Here is a 15605-nt window from a genome sequence, read left to right as displayed (position 1 = left end):
ATAAAATTATACAGAAAACAAAGTTATTGCTGCTAAAAGTGGTTCTACAAGTTACTGAATCATGGAGTGACTACATGAGTCCTGTGAAAACCTTTTTCATAAATGTACAAGAAATATTTAAATGATTAAAAATTACATTAAATGATCCTTTTGGTTGTCATTAACTCCACTGTATAATTGATCAGTTCAGCAAAGATATTCTTTCACACTGACAGAACTTTTTGTTCTCCGAAAACCAGAAAGGCTCTTTATTAAGTAAACAAGGCAAAGACTTAGCATAAATCCCCAAGGACATACACATACAGACACAAACACACACGCACAGACACACACATACACAGATGGGATAGTTCGTCACATGAGCTCTGAGGTCCGATTTCATTTTCCCATGGTGACATCCATTAAAGTCATGCTGTGTCTGACCCTCCACCCTCAGACAGCCATATTAGCACCTGGCCCATTGGCCACAACAATACACCTGCCTGCATTATTCAGGCTGACTCTACTAATGAGGAAACCTTATCACACACACACACACACACACACACACACACACACACACACACACACACACAAACTCTACCCTGGGTTCAAGCAAACTTAAACACAAACAGACTGACACGCAGCATTATTTGACTTACTTTAGGATGACTGTTTAATTATGTAAAAATGGACCAGATCGTGTTGCCTAAAGCCCGAACAAAAGAGTTCATGTGACAGCCCGATCTTGTGGGAAAGTGTTTGACGAAGGCTCGCACATCCATTAGCACAGCATACACTTGAAATTCATTGTTCTGGTAAATGTTGGTATAGGAGTGCGTGCAGTGAGCTTAGTATTTAAGCTCATTCAGCACTCTCTGCCGCTGCCTGTCAAACAGCTGTCAGCTCCCTCCTTCATCCTGCTGTTTCACCATATCTTCCACATTTCCTCACCTTACACTTTCATCCCCGAGTCAGTCTGCATTAACCTCAATTTCTCCTCCCCTCCCCACAATGCTTCATCGAGTCTCTCAAGCTGTCAGTCTCTACTGCGCCTCTGCGCCCGCTCTTCTTTTTGTCTCTTCGCACACTTGCCTGCAACAACACCGTGAACTCGGTCAGCATTTTCCAAAATGTACCGCTGATTTTTGTGTATACACCTAACAGACAACAGACAGGTAGAGGGAGAGAGCAGAGGAAAATCTCAGGAGGAAATTGTCAGGGCACAAAGACATATTTCAGTTTCAGATGTTGTCGATGAGAGTGAAAGTGAGACGAGGAGAGGGGTGTGTGTGTGTGTGTGTGTGTGTGTGGGGGGGGGGGGGTCGTCAATAGTAAACAGGAGACAAAGGGAGACGGAGAGAAAGAGAGAGCAGAATCGACAGCAGCATTATCAGTCTGCGTCCTGATTCAAACACCCCAAGAAAATGTTCAGTTCCAGCTGCTCTCATTGGCTAAACCTCCAGCCAATCACAGCTTAGAAATGCAAGGTGCCTTTAGGTTATACCCAACCCCAAAAATATGGTCGAGAGAGAGAGAGAGCAAAAGCGAGAGAGAGAGATAGAGAGAGAGAGAGAGAGAGAGAGAGAGGGAGAGAGAGAGGCATGCTGTAGTGCAGAGGTTCCTCCTGTGAGGCAAGCCTCCATCTCTCTGGTGTTCCTCCTGCTGGAGTGAATATATAACAGTGAATAAATTACAGGCTTCATTGCAGTAGATTGAGTGCATGCTGTGTTGCAGTCAGGGTTGCTGTGTTTCTCCTCTGGCAACAGCTGCCTGAGACGTGTACCGAGACCTGAAGGAGAAGAAGAAGGAGAAGTATCTAATGTGGATGAGGGACACTAAGCGGGAGGGAAGACACAGTGTAGAGAATCAAAGTGAAGGTTGTGATGTTGGATGTCTTTTCCACATTGAGTTTTGAGAACCAGAGAGGGGGGCGCTTAAGATTTGAGTCATCCTTGTAGCTGATCAAGGAGGAGAGGAGTCAAGCAGGAAGATAACGTGGGAAAGAGAAGTGGGAGAATACAGCATGATCTTGGGTAAGACAGCATTAGAGGGCTTTTTCCTCCTCCGTGCTCTCATTGATCCGATTGATTTTGTTTTTCTTCTACACAGTTACATTTCTGTTCTGATGAGATGATCACTTGTGAATGGCGCAAACTTTTTATATGCATTTATGTGATGTTTTCTTTGACATGCGTGATCAATGTGTCACCCTGTGTGAAAGAGATCTGTAGGGTCTTGTGAGCAGGCTCGCTTTGCTCCAGTTCATTTGACTTTGTGTGAGAACTTGACTCTCACACTCACCAAGTACATTAGATGATTTTAGTCAGTTCCAGGGGAAATAAGGACATGCTGTCTTTAAAAAAAATATGGATCCCACAAAAAAAAATCAATATTGCACAATGAATTAGAGAAGAGACCTTTAACCAAATTAAAGCGATTAAGGAAATATTCCAAATTCCTATGAAAATGTATTCATTTTAAGTAGTCTAACATGACCCTAAGCTGAGGTACTCGTTCATTATAAAAGAACTTAGTGCATTATGTGATCAGTTATCTCAGTTTCTCTTGGCCTAAGGCATAAACGCACTCACCACTGACAGGGTGCAAGACTGCATGTCATTCATCAGTCTAATCCTCCGCCTTGCCAGCAAGCTTCATTATGGAACAGATTCAGGAAACTGGAAATCTGGCTTTTAGATTCAGTTTTTAAAGGAGAGTTTTTAAGATCAACAACAATGCTGGCTCACTTCCCTGTGGTCGGTACGTACATTACTCCAACATAATGCTCAAAGGTGTCAGGGGACAAATCAGCATTAAGAAGAAGTATAAAAAGGTCAAGAAAGCAGTGTGCCATAAAGCTGCATAATGAACTCCAACTTCAGTCTATATAAAGGCTGTTTTGTATGCTTGTGTACAAATTGAGTTTGGATTATGTTTGTGAAACGCATTTACTGCAGTCAATTGAGTTATGCTGATGTTTTGCAATCTGCAGAATATTACAGTAGCTCTTCAATGCCCCATCCAATAATGTCGTGCACTGCACTTTTATTCAAAGGCTAAAACAACCATCCTTTAGATGCAATCATGTGACGCAGAGGCGTATAATTTAGAAACATATAATTTAGATGATGTTTTCCAGTTCCAGCCTTTTATCTTGTTCCGTTTATCAACACTAATCCATCCTTCCTCACAGTAGATTTGATTAACCACTGTGACCTTGTCCCATGTACGTGTGCGCTGACTAAATATTTGACTACTTTATTTTTGTTTGCTTGCTCTTACCCCTGCTCGAGTCTTCCTGTGATCTGAGTGTGAGCTTGAGCTTGTGGTAATCCTTTTCCCAGTGCAGAAGCTTTAACTCCGCATGCATTAGACACTAAACGCGCTGACACATGATCACAACAACATGGGCTGATGGGATTTTATAAACTGTATTAGTTTCCTTTTCGAGAGACAGAAGTAGCTCCAGATACTGAAATAGCAACCATGAAAGGCAAAGGCAGGAACAGCAAAGATGGAGGGGATGAACAGGGAAAGCCTCCACTGGTCTACAGTCCCGTGTCTCCCTTCGCTCTGTCTCTACGTCCATCATTTACACCTAGTTTTAATGTCTTTTGATGAAAGGAGGAAAATCAAACATGTTGATACAGTCAGCCTCGCAGACTAGAAGAACTGTGCCGAACCTGGCTCATCTCCCTCGATGCAGAGCAGAGGAGAACACAGTTTAGTAACTCTTGTGTAATTTTTGTGATGAATATTTCAGACCCAGAGGTTTTTATTTATTTAAAAGTGAGCCAAGGCTTCCTCTAGTCTGATGCAAAGACCTCAGTCAGCACTATATAAAAGTTCACATCTTGCATCACACCCAGACACACATAGACGAATTTTCCCCGCTCATCTGCGGCCTCCAAAGGAATCACAGGTGCACGTTGACCCCGATAAACAACATGACCTTTAAATCCAGGCGATGCAATGAAGGGTGAAAAGTATTGGCATTTTAAATGGAGACAGAGGGCTGCCACTCTGTGTTCAACAACCTGACACACATTTCATATGTTTAAGAAGCCTGAAACTCTTGCAGAGGAGAGCGGATTGAGAACTGCAGGACTATACGGGACTATATGCTGACAGCAAATGCAGCAGAGATGCAGGACATCAGCAACTACCTTTTATCACCCAAGGAGCTCATGCAGTCCAGAAATTACATTTTGTTTATCTAAATTACAGTGAGATAACAGTCAAACCTCTGCATTAAGTGGCATATTGTTTCTGGATGTATCGTTGTTATTTGTTTATATAAACTGCTCGAGGAGGACTGTGCACAAATGACCCGTAACTCTTCCTAACCTTACGGTAGTCCAAACTGACATAAATGGGTCACTGGACAATGAAATCAGAGTGTGTCATTTTGGGGGACACCAGCATCTGCGGTATCGTATGAAGACACAGCAAAAATGCTTGTCACCATCGCTTTTTGCGCACTGAGTCTGACAGCGTGTCATGTGATGCTGGCCCACAATAGCCTTGTTTACCCACCTGTAAGTATTGCAAAATGAAAGAGGAGTGATGGTGGAACTGTGAGAGGGGACCAAAAGTGGTGACCCAGGAAACAGGGCAGCTAATCACAGTTTGGTTTATAAACTGTAATCAATGTTACTGAAAATCCCCAAATTGTCCAATTTTCATTTTGCAAAGAAACTCCTTATGCCTGAAGTCTGTAAACCTGCAGCAAAAGTAATGATAGGTGATGTTGCTGTTAGATCAGGAAATCTCATATGTCATTTTGGAAGGCAATGACACATTTGTCATTAAGTTTGGAGCTCTTGTTGACCATAATTATACAGTTAAATACTCTGAAATCTACAGCACAAAACAGTAATGTCTATCATTTCCTGATTTAAGGACTCCAAAAGTAGCATGAGGACATGGGCTGATCATACAGTTGTTTATTGTTTATTGTTCTGAAGTTATGCACACTATGTGCGGCACCCGCCTCAGTCTTACCCTTGCGTGTTGCTTTAAGGCCATGCTATAGCATAAAACCACACTCTCCCTTTTAGACTGCAATCAAATCCCAAAATACAACCGGTCATTTCATGCTTCTGTGGAATAAAACCTGTGCTGTATGTATTTCAGCTGTATACCACACAATCCTACTTTGTTCTTTGTGACTTTTCTATGCATCGAAGATCAAGTATTCCTTTCTTTTGTCTGTTTTCTTTTTTATAAAATGATGATGCATCTGGCTGCTGTTTGTCTGATGCCATTGTTTTGTATGTGCATTTTTACTGAACGTGTTTGCTTTGGATGCTCTTGTGTGTTCTGTGTACTTTTGGTTCTCAGGTTTCTGTATGTCTGTATCTACGGTGGTGTATTATTCCACCACCCAGCAGGTGTGTAAATGATTTGAGGAAAAAGAGGGATAATAATGTGGGGCATGGCTGCTGTTCATGTTGTCCTGGTGGATCTCTTAATGGCCCTCACTTTGCTCTGTGTAGCTTTGTGCTGCAGTGCCCTGTTAGAGCCTCAATGGTGCGACATCATGCCTGCGACATAATGAAAGACAAAGTTGGCAGTTGGATTCGAGCTGTTCCAGCAACTCCCCAAAGAGCTGAAGCCTGACAGGAGCTGAAGAACGGGCAGATGTTCACCAGTCTTTTTAGGAAACAAATCTCTTCAGGATGCAGCATGTTGACATCCACACAACCATGCAAAAGACTGAATGCACTGATGCAGTTTTAACATTAAAACGCTTATAGTTTAAAAGGAAATATCTGTATCGGTCAACTTTGTAGGTGGCAAAAGGGAAACTTGTGAAAAGGCCACAGTGCTGTTAATTGGAGAAGTAGGCCTTCTAATTGACATACGGATGCTTTTTTATGTCATTACATAAAAAGTAATGCCTCTTCTGTTTCCAGTTTGTTAAGTAGACTTTGGTTTTACTTTATTACTATTATAACCTCTTTGTGTGTCTTTAATGGAAACATAGTAGATAACACCACTAATGTTGTTGTTTTTCTTGAAGACAGAATCTTGAAATGTTGCAATTTTGGCCACAAACTCAGGCTTAATGGGAGAATTTCCTAAACACATGGACACAAAAGGAGATTGAGTTTCTTGGCTGACAGCTAGCAAACACGAAGACTTCTAGTAAAAAAGACTGGAAAAAAAAGCCTCTCATAATCAGTAGCAAGTGAGACGATAAACATATATTACTAATATTCTTAAGGTTCATTTATTAGTATTTGGTGATTTGGTTCCTGTGGAAGTTTGTTTCCACCACCACAAAAATTTGTAAGTCGAAATTTTAGGTTAGTATAAACTTAGTAACCTGAAACTGAAGTTATGGATCTGGAAATTTTGGCTTACCCAGAAGTCTGACTGGCAAGCTGTTTTTTCAGTGGTAGCTTTTGTAGATTTGTACTGGCAGAAAGGAGAAAGCTTGCAGCAATATTACAGGTGCTTACAAGCTGAAAATCGGGCTTCAAAAAGAATTCATCAGGAAGTGCTTGTCCCTTGGGGCAGGCTCTAAGAATACACCCCCAGACATGAGCGCATGGGTCTCTGATGTAAAACACGTTTATTAATGTTAAAAAAGAAGTTATGAAAAAATCTTGATGGGTGACTTTCCCATAAAGTCAACTGCACAGTGAAGGGCCGTTCTGGTGATGTTGGTGCCTTTTGGGTCATTTTAACTAGCACTCTACTGATCTAATACCAACTAAGCACAGGGCCAGGATTGCCAATATCAATACCGATAATGATACTTTTAACCTATAGAGGTAGCTTTTGTAGGAAAGGCCAGTGTGCCATGATTTATGATAGTTAACACAACAAAACACACCTTTCAGGCTATAAATAAAACAGATGTGACTGTCAACACAAAAAGATACAGATAGAAATTTTTCATAGTGGATGTTTTAGGTATAGTCTTTCATTTCCCAATAATAATAATAATAATAATAATAATAATTTATTTAATACAATTCACTGGGCTACATACAGAACTTAGAGAATGGAAACAAAATATTGATCCTGTCGCACTAGTTTTTAACAGATGCCAATACCAGCATTGGTATCGATACTATCAATAATCAATATTTAGACTGATCCACCCTCCCCTAATTTTAATAGTCACATGACAAATAATTGGTTTGCTGTGAGTTAATTTTACCCTCAAAGAAGTCTGAGCTCCAGTTTTAGTGAATGAAATTATAGTATTAAGCAGATATCTTTGCTATTAGCTGATCTTGCAGCATTAGCTGATAAATTAGCATCTCATTCTTTTCTCCATATATTGTCACTTCTGGCTCAGAAACAATATGGATGCAGTCATTATTGAGGCTTCAAAAACTGTTGTCTACAAAGAATTGAGTGACGTCACAGACCTACATCTTATATTTACTGTATACTCTTTGGGGTAAGCTTTAAGCAGATTGCTCAGACACCTCACAGGAGACACTCTTTACTCTGATACACAGTTAAACTGACTTCTACCAAAAACAAGTCATGGCATGTAGCCGACCCACTAGAAGAGACATAGCATGAAATTGCTCATCCATGTAAGCGTTGCATGTGACTTGCAAAGGTTAACCCTTTGCAACAGCTGTAGCCTACTTGACTTGACTCCTTCCAGTATTTTTAAATCAATGTTTTTAACCAGCATGTTCCACGCTGTGGTTCAGCTGCATGGAGTACGACTGCTTCCTTTAGGTAGCAGATGGCCTTTGTTCTGTACATTAACCCGCAGGTCGACATGGCTCTTTACCTCCTCTGGTCACCTTGGACTCACCTCAAAACATGCGGCTCCTTCCCCCCACAACCCCCACCTCCTCCTCTGATGCCTTCCTTTCGCCTCCTTGTCCAGACCTCCTTTTCTCGCTCAATCGACTCGAACCACTCAGCCCAGTGCCATTAGTTCTCAGCTTATCATCTCCAGTTCCTTGATAATCACTTTTTTTTCTTAACCTCTTCATGGTGAAAGACTGTGAAAAGACTTGAGAAATCATTTACAGGAAAATATCCAGACAAAATAATGTCCTGCATCATTACATAATAATTTTTAATTTGAATGAGAGCAGTGAAAAATCTGCAGAGGAAGAAAAAAAAGTCTTCGGTAATTACAAACACTGCATCAAATCAGAGACTGGAGCTGCAGAAGGACTAAGGAATCTCAAGAGCACTGCATAGCAGGCACGCACACGCACACACACACACACACACACACACACACACACACACACACACACGTTTCCACTGAAAGAGGACTTCAGAGAGTTCTCTGGGAGGCGGCATTTAAGCTTGGCCACTGGGGCGCAAAGCATCTATCATTAAAACAAAGTGCAGACTGAAATCAAATGTGTTCTCCTTCTCAAGCACTTGACTCTCCTCTTCACTGTGTCCTTTCCAGATCTCACACAGACCAACACAACATTAATCAGAACCCAGCCCATAAATTACCCTTTTTTTTAGACCATCATCTATTCAGACTACAAAGGTTTGTGTGCGAATGCGAATGTGTGTACCGTCGTCTGTCCCCCCGCTTAGGTTGAAATAGCTGCCTTTGACTTGAGGGTAAGCTGAGCTGCAGTAAATTGGATTTCATGCTCAGTCCTTCACAGGAGCAGTATGCGACACTAAGACAGACCCATCTTCCCTCTGCATTCACGACAAAGTTAGCGCTGGGGTTCTTTAAAGGTTGGAGCTTTAAACACAGTTGCATGACTTTTTTTTTTTCCAGGATTGGTTTTAATGTCAGCTCTGCCAAAGTGTGGCAATTACCAACTCAGCATTTCAGCTACAAAACTGAAAATGTTAGTCGTAAATCACAGACACACCAGTGGTGTCATCTGCGACCAAATGTTGGATCAGCTCTGTCTCGCATTCCTTTGTACTTCAACCTGAGGGAGAAAGCCAAACCCAAATGCAGTGAGCCCAGTGGTTTTCTGGTTATTAGACACCCTTCCACTACACGGTTGCCTCTGTCTCTGCTGCAGTGACAGCAAGAGGGTTTTTGTCAGGAGGCAGGCTGGCTAATCCACCACAGACGCTCATTTCAGAATTATCTGTGCACAGCAGGCCATTTAGATGCAGATGTGACGCGGCTGGCATCGTGTGCTGGTCCTCTTGAGCGTGGAGCTAACGGGCCTGGATAAAGGTTTCTTTCTTTGGTGGGAGCCTGCAGTGTCTTTGCCTCTCATCAGACTTCATTCTGGCAGACAGCATGTCACACAGTCTCCTGTCCCCTTCCCTCCTGGTCCCATCATGGAGCGCGAAGATGGAAGCAAGCAGGGAATACAGAGAGGCTCCTGCGACGCCACTGACATTGACATTACCTCTATGATCATTAAACCTGAATTGGCTAAATGAATTGCCAATTTGAGAAGCCTTAGTCACAGCATATTGGTGTGTGCACCGCACGCCTGTGTGTGCACATAACAGGGGAGATAAGATTCCATCTCTGGTTGTCTGTTTTTCTTTTTCTTTTTTTTGTCCCTCCTCTGCTTCTCTTCATTTCTGTCCAACTACCTCTCTCGTCCAATCTACACAAAAATTCAATAAGCTATTACACAGACATTGATCTCTTTCTCACACAAACATTTGCATGGGGGGGGTAGTAAAGCAGTGAGATGACGGTGCTGTCTGTTCATTTCAGTGGAGAAAGGGAGCTGTAGATGGTGAGAACTGGATTTATGGAGTTTGGCAGCTCTTTAACACTTTAACGCTCCTCAGAATGTGTCCAATCAATGCTCTCCCTCCCTGCGTGGTCATGGCATTCTCTTATCTGATGTCATTGTATATCACTCAGGAGCTGGGTAGGTCAGGGGACGATGCTGCTACGCTCACGCTGAATTGGGTGGTGCAGAACGTGGCACTAAAAGCAATGTGCAGCATTGTTTTAATGCATCACTCTACTGTGTCTGCACTGTAAATACAGATTTATAATAGAAGACGTTCTTTGACCTTTAAATTGTAATATAGCATAAAATGAGCTGTGGATTTACCAGAAACGTGCCGGGAATACATTTCACCAGCCAAAGAGGAAACACAGTGATGATGTCTCTCCATCGCTCCACACAGCTGAGACGCTATTGCCCTATTATTTGCTTGGCAGGGAATTAAACTGTGCTTAATTGCATTCAATTTGGTTTTCTACTTTTTGAATTTACCCTTTTGATCAAATAAAGAACAAACAGAATTTTAAGTGTAACAGGAAGAAGGAGAGTTGTGAACTGATGCTTGAAATAAGTATTATTTACAGTATGCTGCATGTAACCCTAACCTTAGCACCAGCCCACTAAAATAGCTTGGTGGTATGTTCATGAACATTTTTGTCATTTACACAAACACAGTCCTGTGGCTGTGAATACATCCTGCTGCCTCGTGTTAATCCATGTCTGAAAATAGTTCTCAAAAAGCTACTAATGCTACTGCTTTGGGTGCAGCCACTTGGACACCTCCCACTGGTTTATGAGCTCTTGCTTCAACTCGATGATTTTTTCTTTCATCATCTTGTTTTTTTTCTCTTTTTTTGTAAACCAGATACTACAAGTGGAAGGGGATTCTCACTGAGAAACCAAAGACACCACATGCTCATACAGCAGCAGCTGGTCAATCACCAAGTAGACTTGGCTCAAGGCATTCCCTGATTCATTTTCCATGTGACTAATAAATTGGACCATATTTCACAAACGGAACATCATGCTGTAAACTAGTGAATGAGAACAGAAAGCGTCACACACTCATGTCCACAGACAGTCTCTTTCCTGTGCAGCCACACAACCACTAATGACCTCGTAATACAGTGACAGATCTTTCTCATCTACACTCACCAGCCACTTCATTAGGTACACCTAACCTTCATCAAAGCATATCTAATCAGCTAGTCGCGTGGTCGAGACATGGTCGAGATGATCTGCTGAAGTGTGAATTGAATGACAATGTGGAAGAAAGGCTTATATAAGTAATTTTAAACATTGCATGGTTGTTGGTGTCAGATCCAGTGAGCAGCCTAGGAAGGAAACAATAACTGATATAACTGCTCTTTGCACATATGCTATGCAGAAGCGCACCACATGTTAAATCTTGAAGAAGATGGGATATAGCAGCAGAAGACCACACCGAATCCTGTTTCCTGTCACCTAAGAACAGGAAACTGAGGCTCACCAAAATTGTAAAATTGAAGACTGGAAAATCTTTGTCTGGTCAGATGAGTCTAAATCTCTGCTGCAACATTCAGATGGCAGCGTCACAATTTAACATAATCGGCTTCAAACCATGGATCCATCCCTGCCATGGTTAACGTTTAATTGTGCAACTTTTTGCATATTTGGGCCTCCAGTACCAGTTGAGCATCATTTGAACAGCCTACTGAGAATTGTTGCTAAGAAAGAAGGAGGAAAGGAAGGAAGATAGCTAGCTAGATATATAGATAGATAGATGTTTATATTATATTCCTTCTCTCAGTATCTGTTGTTGGGCAGTCCCTGATGCCTTCCTGATGGTATGGTGTGTGAAATGAGATGTGCCACTCCAGTTTTTTTTATCCTTCACAAATCTTGCTGCGTTTTTTTTAAAGAGGTGATAATGGCCACCATTTGAGCTGTGGGCTTTATGTCTGAAGGACATTTCAACTGCAACCTGTAGCCTTACACCTAATTTTTTTCCATAATATCAAACACTCTCCTTCTCATGCAGCACATGTAAAAGTATTCCCACATGATTAACAATAGCTACAGCTGAGCTTTACCTGTCACAGCCTCCCAAGGACGCTGAAACACCCTGAAGAGGAATGCCAAAAGGAAAGACTTTCCCCTCCATCTATTTCTGATCCTGACAGTAAATTCTTTACGTCTCCCCTGTTGTCAGAGACGGGAGCCTCCTCTGATACCAAAATAGTCTTTTCTTCCCCTTGTTTTGACAAGTGACCAATTTTCTTTTCAAAACTAACAAAACTGTTAAGGAGCCTAGTCATCACAAAGAGGCAGCAATAAAAGGAGATGACTGCATATAATCTCAAGAGAAAAGATTATACAAATTCTCTCTGGGTAGCTAGATTGGGCCTGAAGCGTCCTGCTGGTTTTACACTGGAGAAGAATAAGTAGTGGGAGCATAAGTGGAAAACAGAAAGAGGATGATGATGAGGAGGAATGGAAGAGCTGGTGCTGGAGTGAGAAGAAGTACAGATGAGGGATAGAGAGCCAGGCAAACAGAATAAGGGACCATGAAATAAGGATAGAAAACTGTGGTGTGAGAGACAGAGAGACACTGGGAGAAATGGAGAAAAGACAGATATCTGCAGCACCCGAGCTGCGAGGCTTAAGGAGCTTAGCTCTCCTGCCCATCACAGAAAAGTCTTCAAGTGCAGGCGTTCACTGCTGCTGAGCTACTACTGAGAGAAAAGTGAGCAGCAAAAGCAAAGAGAGGAGAGGTTTGGGTGATGAGTAGGGTTCAAATGTGAAAAAAGGCACAGAGGATGAGGGAAGCACCGGATTTTGTTTTGATACAGTGAAAGAAAAAATGTGTTAGAACTTGTTGGATATGTTTTGACATTTCTGGAAAAAAACAGCTCAGAGTTATACACTTTCTTCACTTTTATTTTAATGAGGGCACACGTCCAACATGGTATCATTTCAAAAACTCATTAATGAAGTGTCATAATATTAATTTTTGGCCCAGATCTGGTATTGATGTTTGAGCAAGCATCAAGAAATTTTAAAGAGCATTTTCTGTGAATTAACAAAAACTGTCTTTTATAATAAAAGGACAGTGTGGGCAATGAGCTACACATTTATTTCTTACACTTTAAGAGTAGTACTTACAGTTTTATTTTATATAAGAGCATTTATTAAAAAATGAGACATATTATTGAGACTGTACTTCTTTTTCTTATCTTAAGACATTACAGGGATTAACTGTGTAGTTAAACTTCCTTACAGTGACAGAAAGGGGGAATTTCACAAGTCCAGCCTACTTAGGATCAAAGTGGGCTGTATGTGGCCCACCATGTGAAATTAGTTTGACATTCCTGGTGTAAGCTCGTTTTCCAAAAGGTCAAACTACTCCTTTAAGAAGAACGCTTTATGGTTGCCATCTTTTACTAGAATGTGTAATTATTTATAGTTTTTTTTAATGTTTTCTAATATTATTGTTTGCACATCTACCGCAGGAGGTGTAAACCGCCCAGGGCCTGTCCCGGCCTTCCTCAGGAGCCCACCTGTCATCCCACCTCCACTGGATATGAAGCCGTTCCTCCAGTTCCCCCTGGAATCGCCTCACCCAGCCAGCATCGGCCTCTTCCACAACTTTAACACAGTGAGTGCTCACAGGCATTCCTGTGCATATGCACACAGAAGGCGCCTGGGATTTGTTATCACTTTGTTTCACTTAACGGGAGAGTTGGTATTCAGTTGTGGCTCCGGAGCCTCGCGAGTGAAGACAAGTGATAAACTGATAAGGGATTTATAGTGTCTAATGCAAAATAATAAGGTGACAGCTGTTTGCTTTTTATTCAGCACAGTGAGTTTCAGTATAATTGAGAAAATGCCCAAGCGAGTGGTTTACAGCAATAAAATGAGTTACAGCTAATCAATCGTATAAGAGGCACGGGCTGTTCTCCACAGTCAGCATTTTCTCCAGCTCCCTCACATTTCTAGATTGGGTTTCATGTGAAGGTCATTGTGGTGACAAAAGGGGACGGGTGAGCGCCACCCACAGACACACACACACACACACAATCAGTCAACTCGGGCAGAATGACCCTTGTGCAGGTTTATGATTCATCCTTTATCATCAAGGGCATTGAGTGTGGCCACTAATTCCACAGCACTTTCATGCAAATCATTCTCTGTCTGCACAGTAAAAATTTATACAAGTCTACAATACTAAAACACTCTGTGTGAGTCACTTTAACATCTACTGTCATCATATAAGATAAGAGGCTGCGGGAGCTTAAAGGACACAGTGAAAGGCAAACTGACAAAAACAGTTGATTACAGTGATTATTGCTTCAAACTGAGTTATGTTCCTGTTTGGAGTTAGCTCAACCTCACCAGGTTTACAGGCAATTTCCAAATACCTAACATTCTGCAGAGCCTACAGTAGGTCCAGCCTTCTCGCACTGAGACTGCAGAGTACTGCGCTGTGTGGTAAGAGCTCTTTAAATTGCTCTTTAGAGCCACGCAGTCCTAGGTCATTAGTCCAAAACAATTCAGGCAGTTTTACAAAAATGAAGACTGCCTTATTTTACACCATTCAGTGGGGAAAAAATACACATTTCCATGGTAACAATCTGCCGTTCCCATTCAATTCACATAATTATGGTAATAATAGGGTCCAAACAATGACAAAAAAAAGAGTTAATTTAGGCATAAAAATGCTACTGTTCATCTGGGCGCCTGCCTTTGAATTTCTCAAACTAGCTGCTGGGACATTTTCAAAAGGAGTGAATAGAGCAGAGTTGCTGAGGCTCTGAAGCGGTGGCACAGCTGGCTTTTTTTAGTTTTTTGGGGAAAATGAATTCTCAGCAAATTTGTGCTTCGGTACATAAGAGAGTCAAGAGCTACACAGCTCTGCACAAGAAATAAAAACAGATGTTGACGAACACTAACTATCAAGCTGCGCTGCACCCTCACACTTCTGTAGACATTACCCTGCACAGGTGCATGTGAGAACACAAATGTCTAACAGAGTCTTTGTAATGTTCACGTGTGAAAGTGGCTTTAGTTAGATCCAACTCCTTAGTCCTCCTGTTTTTATAGGAGGAAGTGTGCTGCGTTCAGAAACATTTTATAACTTGTTAACAGCAAAGCCAGTTTTATGTTATGCAACATAGAGGACAAGAGCCACATCCAGGCAATGTATTTATACTTTATAAAAGCTTGTTTAATACTGTAGAAAACAACCTTCAGCCAGGAGTTCAGTATTCCCATGTCAGACAGCCTTGTTGACTGCCGGGAGCTCGATAATTAGACTTCAAGTGCAAATTTGGTTTCACTTCATAATTCAGTCTGACATCATGTTCTTGTTTAACTGCGTTCGGTTTGGAAGGGGACGTTCGTTTACACTAAGAAGTCAACAGCAGGTGACATATCTGTTCCTCAATTTCCATCAACATTAAGCTGTGGCAGCTGATGATTTCGGTGTTATCCTCTCTCAATGATGACTTGCAAAAGCCCCTGTACCAGAAATTACATTTTTGCTGCACTAATGAGCAAAGCAGAAATGCAGGACACAATTTGGAGGACAAGAATGTACCTAGCTGTCTTCTTTAGTTTTCTTGATTAAAGCAACGAAACACCAGGGATCCACAGACAAAATCTAAAAACCTTTGCACGGCTACTTAACCAGTTTTGGTGGAGCTGCTTCCTAAAGTGTTTTTGCTCCCACTAGATACTGAAGATATATTTTTGAATAGAACTCTGTGACCTATAATGTAAAACATCACCTCTTTCAACAAAGATGCTTTGCAATCCTATCATGAAACGCTTCCAGCCTTTTATTATGAAATATTATCTAAATCAACTTTAATGTGCATGCTTCTACCACTCTATTTGCTGTTGATTGCAATTAAAGATTCTTTAAGCTCTCTGTCAGCTAAGCTATATGGTTATGTGGTGCATCCA

At 41.5% G+C, this 15605-nt stretch overlaps 1 protein-coding gene across 2 annotated transcripts in view; it reads left to right on the top strand.

Moving 5' to 3' along the window:
- LOC100702076 (zinc finger protein 385A) overlaps positions 1-15605 on the top strand; it is a 28171-nt gene that overhangs the window by 2701 nt on the left and 9865 nt on the right. The window contains exons 1-2 of one of the 2 annotated variants that reach the window (XM_013269223.3): positions 1586-2015; positions 13151-13296. In XM_013269223.3, coding sequence (XP_013124677.1) covers positions 2006-2015; positions 13151-13296 — 156 coding nt within the window. In that variant the 5' untranslated portion in view covers positions 1586-2005. Of the gene's footprint in view, positions 1-1585; positions 2016-13150; positions 13297-15605 lie in introns of those variants that run through there. The other variant, XM_013269222.3, reaches the window with a different exon arrangement.

This window comes from Oreochromis niloticus, linkage group LG5, assembly GCF_001858045.2.
Source record: "Oreochromis niloticus isolate F11D_XX linkage group LG5, O_niloticus_UMD_NMBU, whole genome shotgun sequence".
Taxonomy (NCBI): Eukaryota; Metazoa; Chordata; class Actinopteri; order Cichliformes; family Cichlidae; genus Oreochromis; species Oreochromis niloticus.
This window is presented reverse-complemented; position numbering and strand designations above follow the sequence as displayed.